Source organism: Equus quagga, chromosome 19 (genome assembly GCF_021613505.1).
Source record: "Equus quagga isolate Etosha38 chromosome 19, UCLA_HA_Equagga_1.0, whole genome shotgun sequence".
Classification (NCBI taxonomy): domain Eukaryota; kingdom Metazoa; phylum Chordata; class Mammalia; order Perissodactyla; family Equidae; genus Equus; species Equus quagga.
Genome location: NC_060285.1, coordinates 21,163,793 through 21,185,554, shown reverse-complemented (window position 1 = coordinate 21,185,554; position 21,762 = coordinate 21,163,793). Strand labels below are relative to the sequence as shown.

General features: G+C 40.5%; 1 protein-coding gene across 1 annotated transcript in view; it reads left to right on the top strand.

Moving 5' to 3' along the window:
• ANO4 (anoctamin 4) overlaps positions 1–21,762 on the top strand; it is a 186,098-nt gene that overhangs the window by 40,849 nt on the left and 123,487 nt on the right. The window contains exons 5-6 of the mRNA XM_046646718.1: positions 12,600–12,700; positions 17,124–17,168. Coding sequence (XP_046502674.1) covers positions 12,600–12,700; positions 17,124–17,168 — 146 coding nt within the window. The remainder of the gene's footprint in view (positions 1–12,599; positions 12,701–17,123; positions 17,169–21,762) is intronic.

The window sequence follows — 21,762 nt, the reverse complement described above, 5'->3', positions numbered from 1 at the left end:
TAAACCTTTATCATAGCACCAGCCAATAGGTGTAATGTAATTTTAAATTTTCCAGTAGTTAAATATAAAAATTAAAAGAAACAGAATAAATTAATTTTAATGTTTTAGTTAATACAATATATCTAAATTATTATCATTTAAATGTGTAATCAATATAGAAATCGATAAGGTATTTTACATTGTTTTTTTCAGACATGGTAAGTCTTTAAAATCTAGTATATAATTTTTACAGACAGCGTATCTCAATTTGTACTAGCTGTAGTTCAAGTTCTCAATAGCCACATGTGGCTAGTAGCTACCATATTGACAGTACAACTCTACCATTTTAAGTCACTGAAATTTGGGGTTATTTGTTGCTGCAGCATAACTTAGCTCATCCTGGCAGATACACCAAACTTTGGTTTTCTTCAGATATCCTGACGCAGTAAGTTTCCTAGGCTTGTTGTAAGTTTCCAGGGTTATGCAGATTAACCAAGAGCATGTTGCATCAGTGTTCACTTAATTGCAACACATGAAACCTCTGATGAAACATGAAAATTTGCACTTAGCTCTTCAGCACTGGACCTCCCTTGATAGTAGCTTAAAGGAGTATTTACTTGAGTTTCTCATAAATTTAAAACCATACTGAAATCTTTGTGGTAGCAAGAGGATGAATGTTTTCTGTCTAATAATAGTGTTTTAATAAAGTAATCAACAACATGAGAAAGCTATTCATAGTCTAGATCCAAATATGTTCAAAAATTAATTTGGGAAACATCCTGAGTAATATCCTGAGTTCTGAGAGTACAGCTGTGAAGAAGCTGTACAGTCTCTTAGAGACAACAGTGAAATACATCATTACAGAATTAATTAATTGAAATATGACCTGTATTAGTTTTATATTGCTGCATAAGAGGTTATCTCAAACTTAGAGGCTTAAAACAATCTATGTTTATGATCTCATAGTTTCTGTGAGTCGGGAGTCTGGGTTCAACTCAACTGAGTCTTCCAATTGGGATCCTATAAGGCTGCATCTGGTGTCAGTCAGGCTGCATTCCCTGTTGGAGTTCAAGGTCCTTTCACACAGTTACTGGCAGAGTTTAGTTCCTTCTGGTTGTTGGACTGAGGTCCCCATTTTCTTGCTGGCTGCCAACCAGGCACTGCTCTCAGCTCCCAGAGGCCACTCAAGATTCCTTGCCCTCATAGGCCCTCTCTCAATATGGTAGCTTACTTCTTCAAAGTCAGCAGGAGAATCTCTCTGAACTCAAGATTCTCTTATAAGGACTCACCTGATTAGTTTGGGCCAACTCAAAATAATCTCCCTTTTGATTAACTCAAAGTCAACAAATTAGCAACCCAATCACAGGGGTGATATCCCTTCATATTCACAGGTTTGTACACTGGGCAGGTGGCAATCTTGGGGGCTGTGTTAGAATTCTGCTTGCCATATAACATGAGACCTGGCACAGCAAGATTTATTAGGCAGAGAAAACAGCATGTGAGAAAATCCTGAGACTGTCAGGAGTTGGGCAATTTGGAAAGAAGAAAAAAGAAGGCCCATGTGACTGGAACCCAGAGAAAGGAAAAGTGGCACAAGATAAGGGAGTGGCCAGGTCATGCATTGGCCACTTTAGTGATTTTCCAGAGAGCTGTGGAAAACCATGGATCACATGCATTTTTAAAGGTGTCTCTGATGTCAGTGAGAATACACAAAGCAAGAACAAATTGGAGGGAGCCCAGCTATGAGGCTGTTGCAGTCTTTAAGGATATAGATGGTGGTGGCTTAAAGGAGAATGGCGGCAGTGAAAATGGAGAGAAGTAGACGGATTTGAGAACAATGTAAGAGGTAGAATCAATAAGACATTGTGATTAATTGGATGTGGGGTAAGGAAAAAAGGAGAGGTCAAAGGTAACTCCTGGACTTGAGCAACTGGGTAGATAGTTGTGCATTTTCCTGAGCCTGGGGGCACTGAGAAGAAGAGCAGTTTTGCCAGAGAAGCAGGTCCATTTTAGACATGTGGAGTCTGGTGTGCCGATGAGACAACTGAGGGCAGATATCATGTTGGCCATTGGATATGCTGATCTGAAACTTGGAAGTAGGGTCTGGGCTGAAGATATGCATCTGGGAAACATCAGACAATAGGTGACATCTAAAGCCTTTGGGAAGGAATGAGATCAACCAGGGAGAACAGAAAGATGAGAATACAGCCCGAGTGGAGTCCTCAGGGAACCTGATTTGAAGATCTACTAGAGAGGGTGACCATTTCATATACCTATTTTCTGTCACTGATGCTACTGTCATCTTTAAGGAATGAACACTGTGACCATCTAGGAATATACAGTACGTCATAGACTTCTCTCCACCAGGGCACAGTGTGTTTGAGTGTATGTGTGTGTGTGAGAGAGTTGTGAGGAGAGGATTGCATCAGCATCGGTTGAAGAGCTTTTTTAAACCACACTCACAAATCCTGATGTGTCCCTAAGGAAAGCAAGAATGAAAAACACACACATGCAAATCTTTTTAGAGACATATGCCCTATGAGAAAACCGAAGCTCAGAAAAGTGCAAGTCATTTGCCCAGTGACATGCAGCTGGTTAGATGGCAGCCCCACTGAGAAGAGATGAAATTGCTCAGTGATTACCTTGAGCCTTTAACCCTCCAGAAATGTGCATTTCTTCATCAGTTTCAGTGACTAGATTCCAGATCTACCAAGAAATTCTAGTGTCAGCTATGGGTTAGCAGAATGTCCACCAAGCATTCAGTAATGATGGGAGGGAGAAGGAAATTCTTACTTACTGAACCACCTATGATACAACAACCATGTCAGCTTCAGAACAACCCTGCAAGGTGGGTATTGTTATCCCCATTTTACAAATGAGGAAACTGAGGCTCATGAACTAAGTAACGTGCCCAGCAACACACAGGTAGTGAGTGGCAAAACCAGGCATCAGGTTTGTTTTACTACTGACCTTACATTCATCTTAGATGTTTAGAGGGAATTGAATGCACTGCACTTTAGATTCCAGTATGTAACTAAGAATTTTTGGAAAAAGTAAAATGGCAATGGATTGAATCCATGAGGAAATACTTTCAGGTTAGCCCCAGCTTTCCCAGTGGAGCAGCAGGTATGAAGCCCAACTGCCTTGGTGAGAATTGGGACCCCCCTCCTTACTCACTGTGTGGTCTTCGTGCTTCAGTTCCTCATCTGCAACAAATTGGGATAATAATGATGCCTGCCTCATAGGGCTGATGTGAAGGTTAGATTATTTAATGTAGGTGAAAGCACTAAATTCTACCCAGCATGCAGTAAGCACTACGTAACTGCTCCTGCCTCTACCACTACTATTTTTGTTCTCCAGAGGCATATCTGAGTTCCTAATTGGAAATTAATATCTCCTTTTTGCCCATGAATTTTAGGGGTTTGCTTTGTTTTTCTAACAGTGTAGTTATGAGAAAGTGATATCCAGGTAGTTGCCTAAGGTGTACAGATCTGATGCAAGCGGCTACCCTGATTTCACCCCTTGTGCTCAATAAATTGAAATGTCTGGCATATTTGTGCCTTAGGGCCTTGTCCTTTGACTCTTCTCACTGCCTGGAATGCTCTATCCCTGGATAATGGAACAGCTTTCTTCAACACCTTCTTCAGGTTTCTGCTCAAATGTCGTCTTATTAAAAGGCCTGTCCACACCTCTCTATCTAAAATAGCATCTCCTTCTCAACATTACTTTCTATTTCCTTACCCGTCTTTGTACTTCTTCAAAGCACTCCATCAGAAATATTATATATGTTTGTTGAGGGTCTGTGTCCCCAGTAGAACTTGAACTCCATGAGGGCAGGAATTCCATCTGTTTTGTTCACAGTTGTACTCGCAGCAGCTAGGAGGCACATAGTAGGCCCTCAATGAGGTGTGTGGAATACATGCATGGGTGAGTGAACGATGCTAAATTACAATTCACACAGTAAGACTCACAGTCATCTGCAAAGACCATGATTTCCAGGTTTACTTCCACTGAGCAAGTTTGGAACAAACTGATTCATTCCAGGCCCTCCTTCTGCAGGTGAGGAAAGTGAGGGCAGAGAGCAAGAGCCCAGGATCCAAATCTAAGGTCCAGCCAGAGACAGGGCCACGACTGGGCACTCTTCCACATGCTCTCACAGGCTATTCCAATCTATGCCTCAAAACAGCCCTAAGAGCATGGATGTTAGCTCAGGGCCAGTCTTCCTCAGCAAAAAGAGAAGGATTGGCAGCAGATGTTGACTCAGGGCTGATCTTCCTTAAAAAAAAAAAAAAAAAGACCAGCCCTAGAAGTTTGCTGCAGGGGGTCATGTTATCTCCATGTGGTCAGTGCAGAGACTGACAGAGAAGTGAAGTGACTTTCGCGAGCTCACAAGGAGGAGCTGTGACAGGACGTGGCCCATGCCTTCTTTCCACCACACAGCAGCACACAGTCAGCTGTTGGCCCGTGGTCACCTTTCAAGTCAAATCAAGGATGCTTCTAGATACTTGTGTGAAGTATCCAGGGCTACGTCTCCTTTAGTCTTCTCTGCTCTGATAAAGTTCCATCCAGCTCTTTTAGGACAGTTTTCTACAAAGTTAAAGAAAGGATTTGGGGTCATCTTTTGAGCTCAGGTGGCCTTTTTAACTTCAACAGCCTCTTGTTGGGACCCAGGACTTCTTAGGGTACCTGACTAACCTAGACCCACAGGGGGAGTATTTCCATACAGACCTCTGTTTCATTCCCTATCTCCTCCCCACCTGTTCCGTGTCGCTATTTGGCACAAATGTAACCCCCATGTATACTTTTTGTCTTAGGTGAAACCAGAATCAAATGAGCTTGCAAGTGAGAGAGAGGCAGGTTCCTTCCAGCCAGGTGCTCACTCTGTAATATCTGAGGAGAGGAACATTGTTCTGTTCTCAAATGCAGCTGCCTTTCCTAGTCCCTTTAAGTAAATACCTCTCCATTCCTAACATTGTCATTATACTTTTATGGCCAAAATTTGCAAACCAGGTGAGAAGAAAGCAATCTTTTGTTCTTCAGTCAAAGCTTTAACTTTTAAAAATATTTTCAGATGATTTTGATGAATCCTGTACCTTTTTCTTTACCATTGGAAGAGCATTTTTAATGCAAAAGGAACTAAGTACTTTGCATGCATTAAATCTTGTAGTCCTCAGAAGAAATCTGAAGTCAGTGCTGACGTTTTTCCCATGACACAGGTGAGAGAATTGAGGCTTATAGAGATTAAATAGCTTGCTCAAGGTCACCAGCTACTAAGTAGCACATCTGACACTTGAACCTAATTCCAAAGCTGGGACTTTTAACCACTACACCATGTGGTTTCTCCACTCGATGTAGAAAGAAAGGTTGCATATCCTTGAACTTGTTTATCTCTTGTTTCGCAATTCTACTCAAATTCCACATGCACTTCTAGGTGGCCCCAATCTGTGGTCAGGGGAACCCGCAGATGCAGAACCTGTGGATGTGGAACGCAGACTAACGGCTGGAACTTTGAACATCTGCAGATTTTGGTATCTACAGGGGTCCTAGAACCAATGCCTCTCCTGGTACTGAGAGACAAACCCACAGTATTTTATCTCTATGGCTGGGGTATTAGTGTCACAGGCAGAAATGGTTTCTCTTTATTTTTTTTATAGCCCATGGTACCTCAGAGCTAGTTGTCTTATTATAACACAAATGACCTTTTCCCAGCACAAGGCAAGAGGTTAATATATGTGTAATAAACATTTGATGAAAGATTTGGTTAATCATTTGTTTAAAATTATTTTCCTTTCTCCTGCTACCTTTTAAGAAGTACCACCATCCTGTTTCAATATAACTCAATAAAAATGGACTTGAAATGAAAATAAACTGATAAAAATTTCCCAGAATAAGGTTGCTATGGTAAACATGATTTCTAGTATATTTCCTTTATGGGTGCACACACAGACAAATACATCTACATGCGACTCTGTACAGGATCATGATCTCATTCAGACAAACATAGGCGTAAAATGAAACATAATTGCAATGAGATTTTTTTCTTTGAAATCAGCATATGTGTGTATAATGAGGGCCTAGAGGTAGAGGGGAGGCCAATTTGCATGTCCACCTCAGGAGTTCCGGGACATTGCCTGGAGTTTTTGTTGCCTGAGAATCCTTGGGAGAAGTGTGGAGCACTGTAGCCTGGGACTGGGAACCTCAAGTGCAGAGCAGAGACTTGAGCCACTTCTGACCTCTTGACAAGGCGCTCTGAAGGGGCTGACAACTCTCCCCAGCATCGGTGAGGGGACTCATGTGTGGGCTTCTTTCTTTGCTGACGGTCTGCATGTGGCAGGGAGGTGCACTTGGGAGGGAAACATGGCTTGGAACCCAGGTGCCCTCCTTGAACTCAGCCCTGACTCCTCAGGAGAGTCAGCTGGAACATGGAAGTTCCCAGCTTCCCTTCAGGGAACAAGCTGACCACTTTTAGAAACAATTCCACCTCAACTCTGCATCAGCATCAGGATGAGGGCCAACGGCAGTGTCAGCAGGCAAAAGGGAGGCAACAGCAGGGATGGGACAAGTGGCACTGCTGAATGAGGCCCACCCCAGGCAGCAGCCCAGGGGTAGCTGTGGGAAAGGTTGCCTGAGCTGTCCCTGGCTTATCTCACACAGCTCATCAACTCATCCTTCTGGAAGCCCATTCCTCTTGGTTTCCGCTTTGTCCCTCTCTTTGTTTCTTGCCCACGTCTCTGGTGGCTCCTTCTCAGTCTCCTTGATGGTTGCTCTCTCCTCTTTCAAACCTCTAAGTGTTAGCATGCTCCAGGGTTCGGTCTTTACCACTTCCCAATACTCTTTCCTTAGCTGACTTCATCAAGTTCTATACTTTTAAACATCAACTACATACCTGCCATTCTCAAATTAATAAGTCCCACCCTTCGGGGATCCAGACTTACATATCCATTTGCCTACTTAAAACTTCTATGTAACTATCTCCCAGGTACATCAAAGGTGCATGTCCCAAAATAAACAACCATCTTCTCCCCGACTCTTCTCTAACTCAACGTGTGGTACTACCATCTGTCTGGTTTTCCAGGCAAAACAACCTGCTTATTATTCTAGACACTGGATTTTTTTCTCACTCTCCTCATTTGATTAATCCCAAATCCCTTCAAATCTACCTCCAAATAGATCTCAAATCTGTCCATTTCTGTCCTTCTCGCCACGTCCACCTTCTGATTCCAGCTGCCATCTTATCTTACCTGTCCCGCTGGAATAACTTTCCTATTGAACTTCCCAGTCCTGCACTCCCCCTAGGATGTTCTCCACAGGGCATTCTGAGTGCACTTTCTAAAACAAGCAGTCCCATCGCCGCTCTGCCTTTAACCCACTAGGGACTTCCCATTGTCCTTACAGAATAAAATTCAAACTCCTTAGCACATTGTACCTGGCCCAGCATGGTCTGTCTCCAGCCCTCCTCTCTGGCCACAGCTCAGATAACTCTCCCTACCTCACACTTTACACTGTCCAATCACCTGAACCTTTCATTTCCTTATGCAATCTCTGGGTCCTTTTACTTGCTGTTCCCTCTGCTTGGCATGCTTTTCACTAGGCTTCTCCCATGGCTAACACCTTCTCATCTTTTGGATCTCAGGTTACGTGTCACTCCTCAGAGATGAACCAGCTGATCTAAAGCAAGTGCCCCCAGTTCTTCTCTCTCCCACAGCACTACATTATTTCCCTTTCTACCACTTTTCATAATTTTAAATCATGTTTATTTGTTGTTTAATGTCTGTTTCCTACTCTAGACTATGAATTCTGTCTGCTGTGTCTACTGTCTATATCCAGCACCTAGTAGAGTATCTGATATGAGGTAGTCACTTAATGAATGTCCGTTGAATGAATGAATGTCCTTAAAGGAACGTGTAGGAGACCCTGGGGACCAAGGAGGGACAGGAGACAGGAATTGGGGGCTTGACTCTCACTGTTTCTTCTGGTCGAGCCTTGTAGTCAAAGGCTGAAGACTCCTTCCCAGATATCACTTCCTTTTTTGTTGCCTTCTCAGGTTGTAGCTTGGATGAGTAGGAGTACTGTGTTCTTCCCACCACCACCAATATGGTGTGGCCCTTCCTGAAGATAATGATAATATGTTTTAGATGTACTATGAGCATCTTACCTGTATCATGCCATTTAATATAATTCAATAGATATTGCTATCATTTCCCATTTTGCAGTTGAACAAACTGAGGCACAGAGAGGTTAAATAGCTTGTCCAAGACTACAGAGCTGGTAAAAGATAGACATATGAATATGAATATGTGTAGTCCAACCTCAGAGTCTGCATACCTAACTAACCTCTGTGGTTCAGCTACCCATGTGGCTCTGTACCCATACTCTCTCCCAGAGTGACCTCATCCAATCTTGTGGACTTAAATATTGTCTGTATCCTGACCACACTTACTTTGTATCTCTGGCCCGGACTGCTACCCTGAGCTCCAGACTCATTTATCTAACTACCCACAAGACATCTTCTAATGGGCATTTTGAACCTAACATTTCCAAAACTGAGTTCATGATCTGCTGCCATGACCCCACTCCTGACCCTATTTGTCCCTCAGAGTCCCCTTCTCAGCAGTGGTGTCAGGGGTCATGTGATGTAGAGATGTATACATACATAGATATGTCTTTGAGAGATGAATTGCTTGGATCAGATAATGGCATGCTATTTCTTCTTTTCCTTACTTATTCCTTACCTCGCCTCCCGTTACTCAGTTGTGACATACCAAGGCAAGGACTACAATTTATATATCTTTGCATTCCTAGCATCTAGCACATGGAAGGTGTTTAATATGTTCTTGTTGAATGAAGCAAAGAAAGAAGGGATGTTTTTTGTGAATCTTATCTATTTCTAATCCAGGAAGTCTTCATGCTACTTCTTAATTTCTCCAGTCATTCTTCTGAGGATATTTTTCCAAACTCTAAATGGCCATTTTTCTCCTCCCCAAGGTTCTAACCTAAGGGATTTTTATTGCAGTATATTAATGAAACAACTCTATGTTTTTAAAAAAATCATTTTCATTTCTCTTCACTTTGGCACTTGCACACTTAGATTTATGTGGAAGGGAATACTTACTAATGAGGAAAAACCTATTTAGAAACAGTAGCATAATCATTCAGCAGTAAAGCAAAGAGTGAAATATGAGCCATATAATTAGCAATCATCTGTCTCACATTTATTTTTCTGGGCTGAAGTTCAGTTCCTCCTTGAAAAACTGTATGTAAATAGTAAGCCCCATCTACACACAGAAACACACACATGCACACAGAGGACCTGTGAATAGACGTTCATCATCATTCAAGGGAATTCAGTTAACATTTTTCTCATGATGATCAAGATTACTTTGAGTAGTTCCAAATCAAATCTCAGTTCATTAGTAGTTTTACTCTTTGTTTTTGTTGCTTTGTTTTCTAAACTATGAAATTCTTTTCAGATTAGTTTGTATAAACTGGTAAAGGAACAATTCTGAGCTTATGCATCTTCCCTGCATGTACAAAGCCACGGGTTTATTTAAGCCTCAGAGTTTATTAGATAAAATTGACAAAGAAGTCAAGGGTTGTGAGTGTGGACTCAGCTCTGTCGGGTAAACGTTCAGTTTGGCTTGAGTGGCTTCACCTGTTCTCTCTCTCTCTCTCTCCTCTAAGAAATTGAAGGAAAGCCTCTCTCACAAGGTTCTTGTGGGAATAAAATGACGTAATATGTGAAAATGTTTCCAAAATTACAAAGCACTAAAAAAAAAATAAAATGATGGTTTTATAATTTTATTATAATTGAAATAATAAGAAAAATGAAGTTATTTTTATCATGCCAAATGAATCAAAGCAGCTGCACTTTTATGCAGAAAATGTTGAAACCCACGTGAGAATTTTAGTTGACTCAGTATTTGTTCAGATGATGAGCTTGGCTTTTCCACACATAGAAGCCTGGCATTTAAAATGTGCCCTAAGTGGAATATATTATTGTGTTCTCCTTAATGTTTTCATCCATTCATGGGGATCTCCAAAATGATTTTTCTTTGTCTAGACTGTACATTTTCTGTAAAACTAGCAATTACAGTGATTTCATGGAGAGAGTATACTCTGAGATTATATTTTGCTCTGACTCAAAGTTTTTCTGGTTCTGTGATTCAGTCAGATTCTGTGAATCAGTCACATTCCAGTACTGTTTTCCTTATTGCACAGTTTTACTTCTTCTCTCTTAGGAAGATGAGAGAAGAAACAACAGTGAGTATAGAACCTTGTAGGAAAGCTAGGTGAATATAAAGAATTCCTATTATCACAATTAAACTTTCTAAGTGAGGAAGATGCATAACTTTCCCAGACTCTGAACTGTATCTTTAATATAAGAAAACACCAATTTTTAGGAAATATAGTCTTTCTTCTGCTTTATAACTTGGAGAACTGTACTATATTTCAATAGCAAGTGGCAGTCTTTTCCAGACCACAGAAATGCTCGACTGATAAGCTGTGAGACCATTTCACATCAAGGCATCAGTGCGTCCTCAGACATGAATGGGACAGGATGGAGTTTGCATGTGTGTGTGCGTGCTGTGTTTCTCTATGTTCTGTATGGACGTTGCCACCCGTGAGCTCATTCACATGCTTCCTGACTACTTAGCTCTAAGCACCCAGTGGAGGGAGGACTGAATATAATAGGTTATTAAATAGAAAACCAGTTTGTGCAAAGACACACAGCACTGGCCATCACATCTTCAGTGCTTACTGACTTGTCTGTTCCCTGGTTGGAGGGTGTCTCATTTGCAGTAACCTGCTATACTGGCTTCAAGAGTCACTTCATTGACAGTCCCTTCCTGCTTCACAGGACTCACAGCTTTCGCCTGGGCCAGGACTAAATGTTCGCATTTCACTAACCATCTTCATGAATTAGACAAATATTGGTTGTGCTTCCTCTGTACCAGGCACTGTGCTAGGCCCAGAGAATTCGACCAAGAATTACAGAAACGTTCCTTGTTCTCAGGGGGCTTATAGTCAGGGGTCTGCTTGTCCCACGCTGGAATATAAAACCTCACTTCTGCCTGAATTGCCAGAAAGTTTGATTTTTCAGACCACTATCAGAACCTTGGCTCTCCTCCCCATGGGAAATTCAGCATCACCCGGGTCCCTGAGAACATTGCAGTTGACACTAGTTTGATTTTCATAATATCTTGAGGAGTTCTTATGAATTAAGCACAATATTTATAAACCCAGCAGTAAGACCCTGAATGAAAATATGAGAAATGAATTACAATTGTGTATCATCTGCAATTTAAGAACAATTTCCTATAGTGCATATTTACCCCAGCTTGAGCATTAAGTTGAGTTTCTGTTTTTGTCAGCTGTGTAAAAATATTTGTTTATAAATACTATTATGAGGAGAGTTAGCCACAAAGGCCTAACATGTCTTTAACTATAAAATTTTAGATCAACCTTCTTAAACTATAAAAATTTCAATGGTGTGCTGTCCAGAATGACATTGTATGAGAAAGATATGGATAAATAATTGGCCATTTTGCTAATTTAAATTGGCTTGGCTCACTGTTTTCTCATTTTTCTTCTACCTCCTTCCACATCCCAGTCCTCCCCGTGGGAAATGACTTGCGTAACTGGAGATGTCCCTTCAGCCAGAGGCGTAGACCAAAACCTGTTGGGTTGTTATCAGGGTGTGAAGTCCTGGTTTTACTTCCCTGAGTTCTGTGTTGATAAAAAGCCCCAGAGAAGGCAAAGCTTTTGGACTGAAGAGCACAGTCCTTTGACAAAGCTTTGCCTGATTCTAACCCAGAATTAAGTCTCACGTCCCTAAAGTCCCTCCATCTCCACCACCACCAATGTTTGCTTTGCCTGGATGAATGAGAGCATCTCTCCTTCTCTCTGCTTTTGCTGCCACTCTCCCTTATAATTTATTCTCCATGGAGGAGCCCAGTGATCTTTGAAAACCTAAATCAAAGTGAACTTAATGTTCCTATAATACAATCCAACTGTCTTGTGACCTGTGAAGCACTGCCCACTCTGTCAGCCTCTTCTCAGGCTAATCTTCATGATGAACACACTGCAGACCTCTCCTCCCTTACTGTTCCTTCAACATGCGACAGTCCAAGGAATTTCCCAGTGTAGGGTCTTTGCACCCAGAACATCCATCCCATGCTCTTTACCCAACCAGCACCTTCTTTATGTCTCAGCTCACATGCCATCTCCACATAGAGGCCTTTCCTTGATCCCTTGTCCAAAGCAGTGTCTGCCCCCTCCCTAGAGCTTTTTCTCCCATTACTTTTTCTTCAGAACAGTCATCACTATCTGAGTTTATTCCTCTCTTTTTAACTTATTTTTGCCAATATTCATTTTAAAAATATTTTTTAAAGAATGTAAATGGTATTTATATCTCTTGTTCGCAGCTGGGTCTCCAGTGCCTTACACACAGTGGTATATTTGTTGAATGAATATGTGCACGCATGGGGCTCAGCTTATTGCTGAATAAAGGCCCCAAATTGTAAACTCCATACCAGTTCATGAGTTCTAAGTTCCAATTCAATTTTAACCATAGGAGACTGGGATATGCTTTTCAATTTAGTTTCTTTTTTCTGTTTCAGTCCTCTCTAATAAATAGTGACATTATCTTTGTGAAGTTGCATGCTCCATGGGAAGTGCTTGGAAGATATGCAGAACAAATGAATGTAAGAATGCCTTTCAGGTAGGTGCAAATATATTTCCTCCCAACTCTGTCTGCTGCTTCACTGTAAACCTGATGTGCTCCTCTCTAGGAACAAATAAAACTGAAATGCAGCCTGGAATGCTGTTAGAGAAGAACCTTCTAATGTTTAGGAAGGACAATAAGTCTTTATGGCCAATAATGACTTCGTGACTTTTTGTGAAATTTTCTGGCTAATTCGTTCTTTAGCAGGTACATATTTCAAGTGCCTGTGAGAAGGAGGACTTTCCAAGTGGCATTTTCATTTCCAAAGTGCCATTTTTAGAAGCCCTGTGTACTGCTGCTTTGAACAGCCAGACCCCAGGCATCAGCGGTGTCGGGGAATATTTATGGTCCTTACTGACCAGTCCCTTCCAGAAAAAGCATTGAAGTCTGCTTCCATTGAAACAAATTCAAGAAATTTCATGAAAATGTGATCTATTTTTTTAAATAAGCTATTTTTAAATTTTAAAAAGTCAAGGTCATAAACACCATGCAAACACAAGCATTGATATTTATTCCAAGGGGAATAGAAAATACTTTGTGTGGATTGCTTAGTTATTTAAAAGGATTAATTTACCTTCATCTCACAGTGAATATTCTTATTTTCCCTATGGATTAAGGAAAAGTGATCTTCACTTGCTAGATGGAAATAAAGTATTAAACCTGAAATTATAAATGCCAAGATATGTGGGAAATCCATAATGGAATCCCCTAAAAGAGGTGGAGGGATTTAGTACCAAGGACAGTTCCAAAGGGACTTAAACAATTAAATACTTTTGGTTTGCAATTGGCCAATAAGACCAAGTCAGACAATAGGAACTAGGCAAATTGGTGCCAGTTCTAAAATACACCTCTTAATGAGCTGTGGAAAGTTATAGAGACAAAGAATCAGCTACATTCATAGAGACAGAGAGGAGCTAGGGACACATTTAGAGAAGGGTAATTTCCATTCATAGGCTGTTAGTACATCTCCATGGTGCATCTTATTTTCTTTGTTTATTGGCCTTTACGTCCTAATACCAAGTCAAAATAAAGGCTGGAATTTCTAGAATCCATTTGCCTTGAGGCAAAATTCTCAAAAGAATTGAGATAAACATAGTTCTAATCTTTGGATTTATTCTTGTATTTAAAATATTCCGAAGGAAATCTAAGAACCCAAGGATTTTTTTTTTAATTATATATTATCACTAAGAGACAGAAGGAACATCAATTTAGTTTCTGCTGAAAATTGCTACACTATAGTTATAATTAATTAAAGCCCATATTTATCAATGCTGTAACTATCTAACATGGATTAGTACTATATTGCATATAAGAACCAAAATGATAAGAAACCACTATAAAAAATGCTTAGATAATCATATATCAGACTAACATCTTCTAGCCAACTAAGCCAAAAGTCTACCTTTTGATAAAAGTAAGGTAGTAAAATTAGTGAAATTGATACCCTCTTCCCAGTAAAAATCTCACAAAACCTTCTGCCACATCACACTTCTTGAGCAAAGTACCCAAGCAGATTGTGAAAACTTGAGCAATGTTAGTGCACAGCAAGTTCCCTTAGTATCTGGAAGCATCAACATCTGAAGGGCCTGGCTGCATCATAGATAACACTTTTGTATGCCCATTACATAGCAGAAAAATGCTGCCTGCCAGCAGCGTTAATACTTTTCTTAGGGAGCATTTAGAGAATGTGACCCAGGCAATAGAAAGAAAGCCATAATAACTATGAATAATAATCTTCTTTTTAAATGTAGGAATTCTTGCAGGACAACAAGTTTAGGAGAAAATACTGTTAATGTGTAGACACCAATTCGCCTCATTAATATTGATGTGATTTTACCTAAGCATAGCTTCTCTGATGCAACCTGATGCCTTTAAAATATATGCTATCATCTTGTCTACAATTTCAGACAAATAACTGGAACCTACAGAGATATTTTCATTTCCAAAGGAGGAATTGTCCTGCCATATCGTTTCAACAAAATGTGCAAACATCAGTTTGGCTGAACTTAAATGCCCCAAAGAATATCATCTGTATTTATTATTTTCTGTAGACTGCACCTTTGAATCTAAGCCAAGGTTTAGTCTCCCTGGATTTTTATTCCTACAGTGTTCAAAAGGAAGTTGAGGGGCTGGCCCCATGGCTGAGTAGTTAAGTTCGCACACTCTGCTTCGGTGGCCCAGGGTTTCGCTGGTTCAGATCCTGGGCGTGGACATGGCACCATTCGTCAGGCCATGCTGAGGTGGTATCCCACATGCCACAACTAGAAGGACCCACAACTAAAATATACAACTATGTACTAGGGGGACTTGTGGAGAAAAAGCAGGAAAAAAAAAAAAAAAGATTGGCAACAGTTGTTAGCTCGGGTGCCAATCTTTAAAAAAAAAAACGGAAGTTGAGGAATAGGTTTCTTATGGGAAATTGACAATAAGACCTGATGCTTCAATACCTGTATGTCCATGGATATGGGTTTTTTAATTAATAGACTATTTTTAGAGCATTTTTATGTTTACGGAAAATTGAATAGATAGTATAGTGTATTCCTATATATCCCCTCTCATGCCACTGACAGTTTCCTTATTATTAATATCTTACATTCGTTTGGTATATTTCTTAAAATTGGACCAACATTGATACATTATTATTAACTAAAGGTCACAGTTTAGGGTTCACTGTTTGTCTTGTAAGCTCTATGGGTTTTGATAAACGCATGATGTCATGTATCCACCGGTACAGTATCACACAGAATAGTTTCACCGCCCTAACAATTCCCTGTACTCCACCTATTTATCCCCTCGTCCCCCAACCCAACCCCTGGCAACCACTGGTCTTTTTATTGTCTCTATAGTTTTGCCTATTAAAAAGATGGATATATTTTTAAGTTTTCGCAGATATGCAAAATAAGTTTTGGCATATAAACTTCCCATTTTCCAAAGATAAGATAGTTCAGTAACAGTTCAGAATACATAAAAACCACATCAGTTTCATTCCTACAGTAGTCCCCTGTTACCCATGGGGATACATTCCAAGACCCCCAGTGAATGCCTGAAATTACAGATAGTCCCAAATCCTACATATACTATTTTTCCCATACATCCATATTTGAGGTGCAACAGCAAAACTAGCATGAATTTCTTTTTCTTTCTTTACAATTTCATGGAAAGAAGGTTCATTCTTACTGTAGATCATAGCAACATCAGTATACAATTTTTTTTCTTTCCATATTAAGTCAAGAACTTTCACCTTTTCTCTTAAAGGAAACACGGCTTCTCTTTGGCATAACTGAGGTGCCAGCATCACTACTCTTGCCCTTTGGGGCCATTATTAAGTAAAATAAGGGTTGCTTAAACACAAGCACTGTGATACCAAGACAGTCCATCTGATAATCAAGAGAACTACTGAGTGACTAATGGTCAGGTAGTGTATATAGCATGGATACACTAGACAAATGGCTGATTCACATCCCAGGGAGGACAGAGTGGGGACCGCCTGAGATTTAATCACACTACTCAGAACAGCATGCAATTTGAAACTTATGAATTGTTTATTTCTGGAATTTTCCATTTTCTATTTTCGGATTGTGATTGACCATGGGAAACTGAAACTGCAGGCAGCAAAACTGTGGATAAAGGGGGACTATTATACTCCATTTGTTGAAGCCCAAAATATGGAAAGGGAGATTGCGTTTTAATAAAGCATCTAACACATGTGCTCTCCACTCAAACCACACCCAGAATTTTCATTTGTAATATTTTTTAAAATGCAAATGTACAGAAGTGCGACAGATTCTTATTAAGTCTGACTTAAAAAAAATTTTTCCAGAATTCCTTGATTTACCTCTTTAATTCACCTATAACCAGGGCCAGAGGTTAGGCATTATGAGCTAGTGTGGTGATTTACATCTGAATGTTGATGCTGATTGATGTCCTTCCCATACTGGTTGTAAAATATATATTTTTTCATATTAGCCCATATCAAATGAGAGAGATGTTCTGTAAACTTGAAGTGCTATATAAATATTAGTTAACATAATAGTATGCCCATTAAATTATGTCTACTGCCAGCAGGCTGGCAATCCACCTCTGCACCCCTGAAAAAAGTCTGACTTCAGCTGAATACATATAAATACCAGTTGTCCAAATCATTGCTCTGCATGGGTTTTGTAGGCAAGGAGCAACCACAAAGAATTATGGTGATGAGGAGAGGAAAAATATCAATGGAAACTGTTTCATAAGATTTCGTGACTCAAAAACGCATGCGCTATGTTTCCACTACATTTCTCACTGTTAATCTCTCTTTAGTTTTTTCTTCTTCACCTCTTACAGGCTTCTATCTTCAATCTCCTTTCCTTCCTTGCTAGTTCAAACTGTAACTGACGATGGGTTTTCTTCTCGACTGGCTTCATTTTTGCTGTTCTTCCAGGAGAAAAATCTATTACCTGCCCCGCCGGTACAAGTTCATGAGCAGGTTAGTAGCACGCTCTGTTGTGATGGGGTTTGCTTGATCTGTTGGCTTGTGTGCTCCAACAATGACAGGGAATACAAGATGGGGAAGATGGGCCCTTGTCACCTGGGAAAACTGGCTGCCAGGCACATTCCAAAAATAGCTATTTCAGGTTAGCTTGAAGAAAAAGCAAAGATGAAAATATCCCTCTCAGAGTGTTCCCTGTGACTTCTCCACACTTAGGAGGGCGCAATTCATCTGCCGGTGTGTTGGGGCTGGTTTATTGGTTTGTTGTAACCCATTGTGTTAGATAAATTACCCCAAATCCTGGCTGTTTAGAGCATCTTTGGCCTCGATGTTATTTTTTTTCCACACGAATCTCTGCCTCCACTATATGTAGCTTGAATTCTTGAAGTGTATCCAGTCTCCCTCTCAAAAACCTGATGGTTGCCTGGCCCTCCACGGGCAAGGCCCTCCTGTGTTAGTAATATTTTAATGAAGTATACAGGTGTACTATTATCTCACTCAGGAGGACTTCCTACCCTCTTTTTTAAAAAAAAGAAAAAAAAATCCCACTGGATGAAGATACCTTTATTGTACTAGGTATCCTTCCAAAGCTTATTTCTCCTTGTTTTTTGAGAAGCCAAGGAGAAGGTGGAAGCATCAACGTTGTCCTTTACTTTGATTCTGATCTGATCATTGGCAATATAATTTCTGAATTTTAGTTGGTCTTATGTGACCGTTCCCCCTGAGCTGTGCTGATGGTTAAACTTGGCAGCTATTGCGTTTCTCTGAAAATCCTATACTTAGTTCAGTTCTGTGAGATTTAGGATTCAGTTCACTTTGTTTATGTGCAGTCATAGTGATAACTAAAAGAGTAATAGATTTATTTTAGTGGCTTTACTCAAATGCACATGCACCCAACACAGTATGGTGTGAGAATTGGCATCCAAAGAAACTAAGATGTTGTGGTTTCCCCAAGTTCCCCTGAGCAGCATCCTTATTAGCAGTTCTTTCATTAGGCAGTAGCATGGCATTTGGATTCACCACTGTTTAGATTAGTCCCTTGTCGCATAATGACCTATAGAAGCCTGATGCAACACGTTAGCCTATGTCAGTAGGTCTCACTAGTTCTCAAACTTCAGCCAACATCCAAGTCACCTGCAGGGCTTGTTAAAATATGGGTTGTGGGACCCTACCCTCAGAGTTGTGACCTAGCAGGTCTGTGGTGGGGCCCAGAGAATTTTCATTTCTAACAGGTCCCAGGTGAGGCGAATGCTGCTGGTCCTGGGATGTGCTTTAGAAGCCACTGGTCTGTGTGATAGGTCCATCTCCACCTTCCCATTAAATTAAGAATTTGACTGACTATGGATGGAATGAATTAAAACCCAAATCAAATAAAACCTGAAGGAAACATGACAAAGTGAAGAGAAAGTTCTCCCAGCTTTGGTGGCACAGTGGAAATATCAAGATTATGCATATTGTTTCAATCTGTTGAGTGCAATATATTCCAGATACTTAACGGAGTGGGGAGAAATCTTACTCTCATCCAAATTTGCCAAGCAGCCTTCATTCAATAAAGTGAATATGAGTGGGAAAAGGCCCAATCCTTTGGGATCATAAAACCTGTGTTTAAATCTTGGCACTAGAGGACTTTGGACAAGTTACTTCACATCTTTGAGCCTAAGTTTCTACATTTGTAAAATGAGGATACTAATTCCCACCCTGGAGGGTTGATGTGAGGTTTAGTGCCTAGTATGTAGCAGATCTTCAATAAATGGTATCTATTAAATGATTGTTATATGTAATATTTGTAATATTAACTTTATGTATTTTCATAACTCCTATTCCTTTTCTGCTTCTGAACTTATCCATCTCCTATAGTTTTCTTTTTTCACCCTCTAGTGACTAGTCCACTAATGCTGTTCTGATTTTACTTGTCATTTTCTCCATGTATATTCCCTATCTAGACCTTGTCCACTAACCACACAGTCACCTGACTTAAAACCTAAGGGTCATTCTGGATGTTTTGCCCCCGATCTATTCAGTCTCTCAAGTTCTGGAGATGCTGCCCCATGAACGCGCCTGGAATCCGTACATTACTCTCCATTCCCACTACCGTTGCCTTAACTGAGCTCTCATCACCTCTTGCTATTTTACACGAATTTACCTTCCTACCTCTGTTCTGACCCTCTTCCAAACTCTCCTCTGGTCATCTTCCTAAGGAGCAAATCTGTTCATATCTCTTGGTGGCTTCCTCATAATAGGAAAATAAAGTTAAAAGCCTTCAGCTTAAAACGTGACACTTTTTATAAATTGTCTTCATCCATCTCTCTCCTCCCATCAGTCTTTGCTCTATCCATATGGAACCACTGATGGTTCCCAGACATATCACGCTTACTTGAGTTTATGTGCCTTTGCATATAGTTCCTTCTGGAAAGTTCTTTGTCATCTTGCTCACCAAGGTAATGCCTACTCAGTCCTCAAAACTCTGTCTACATTGTTCGGCCTTTTAACCAGGTTAAATGATGCCTCTTCTCTATTCTCCCATTGGCACCCTATGCCTCCATCATCATGTGCTATAAGTCTAAGATATAGATATCCATCTTTCCACCTGGATGGCACATGTAAGCAAGGATGACTCATCCAATTCTGTATTTCTAGCGCCTAGCACATAGTAGGTGGAGTGAGTGAGTGAATGAATCTCCATACACACGTGTGAAGATTGGAGTGGGGGGAAAAAGAGGTCAAAAAGAAAAGAAGCATAGGAAAACTAAGTCTGCCTGAGGTGTCAGACACAGACTTGGGACTGAAACATTTGTGCACATTATGGTGGAGGAGTGGACAAGGAAGACTTGAAAGAAATGGTGATAGAAGGAACCAAGTAGTCTCAAGGTCAGATAGGATATCATATGTCATCAAGACCAAATGACTCATCAGATACTTGAACCTCTGCTGTATCGTCAGCCAGCCTGTGTTTACACATCTCTGAAGACAGGGAATTCCCAAACTCATCTGTGAGCACCTCTAAGTATTAGAAAATTCTTCCTTAAAATATGCCATAATCTCTCCCTCTTTAGCTTTCACTCTAAAGGACACTCAGATTGTAGTTCTGCCTCGTGGATAGACGAAAAATAATCTACAGAGAAAAAAGGCAAAATATATGAGAAAGATTGTGAAATTATAGGCAAAAGGACTTAGTACTTAGCAGATATTGAAAATTGAGAATTGAGAGGAGGAGAAAGAGGTTTCTACATCTAAGGGATTTGGAAACTTGTTTGGAGGTAAAAGAAGAATGGAAGTCTGGAAGAGATACAGGTGTGGTGAGAAAGATGATGATTTTTGTTTTAATAATTACGTATTATAACTCACAGTAGGTCTTTGAGGTGATAGTGTCCTGAAGGCCTTTGGAACTGATGGCAAAGCAGTTGAAGCTAGAGATAAAGCCAGAGAATCCAATTTGGGAGTCAAAGCCATAGAATTCATGACATTAGTCAGGGGAGTAGATGGAATTTCCCAGGGAAGGATGTAGGGAGTGAAGAGAAGATGGCCCGTGGCAATTCCTTGGAAAATAGGTGTTAAGGAGACAGGAGGAGATGGGGGGAGGACGAAAAAGAACAATTGAATAAGTATGAGGAGAACTAAGGGAGGGCAGTGTCAAAGGCACTAGGAATGAGTTTTCATAAGAAGGAGTGTTCTTTAGCACCTGATCAAGGATGAGAGATGAGAATTGCTTTTGGATACAGGCATACCTTGGAGATATTGTGGGTTTTGTTCCAGACCACTACAATAAAAGAAATATCAGGATAAAGCAAGTCACACAAATTTTTTTGGTTTCCCAGTGCATATAAAAGTTATTAGTTGCATTATACTATAGTCTATCAAGTGTGCAATAGCATTATGTCCAAAAAAATGTACGTGCCTTAATTAAAAAATACTTTACTGGGTCTAGCCCGGTGGCACAGTGGTTAAGTTCACACGTTCTGCTTTGGTGGCCTGGGGTCCGCCGGTTTGGATCCCAGGTGCAGACCTATGCACTGCTTGTCAAGCCATGCTGTGGCAGGCGTCCCACATATAAAGTAGAGGAAGATGGGCACGGATGTTAGCTCAGGGCCAGTCTTCTTAGCAAAAAGAGGAGGATTGGCAGTAGATGTTAGCTCAGGGCTAATCTTCCTCAAAAAGAAAATACTTTATTGCTAAAAAAAGAAAATGCTAGCCATTATCTGTGCCTTCAATGAGTTGGAATCTTTTTGCTGGTGGAGTCTTGGAAAAAATAATAATATTTAGAAGTTGCTGGTAACTGCTGTGATAGTTGTTTCCATAGAGTAGTGGTTCTCAAACTTTAGCATGCATCAGGATCATCTGAAGGGCTTTTAATACTCAGATCACTGGGCCCATTCCCAGGGTTTCTGAGGTGAGGCTCAATAGTAATTTGCATCTCTAACGAGATCCAAGCAATGTTGGTATTGCTGGTCCAGGACTACATTTTGAGAATGATGACCACAGAATGGAGGGTAAGGAAATCAAATTATAGCTGATGGAGAATGAAGGGTGGTCCTGACAAATCAGAGGTAGTGCTAAGTTTCAGGGTGGAGGAAAGGAGAAGGAGGGGATGGGA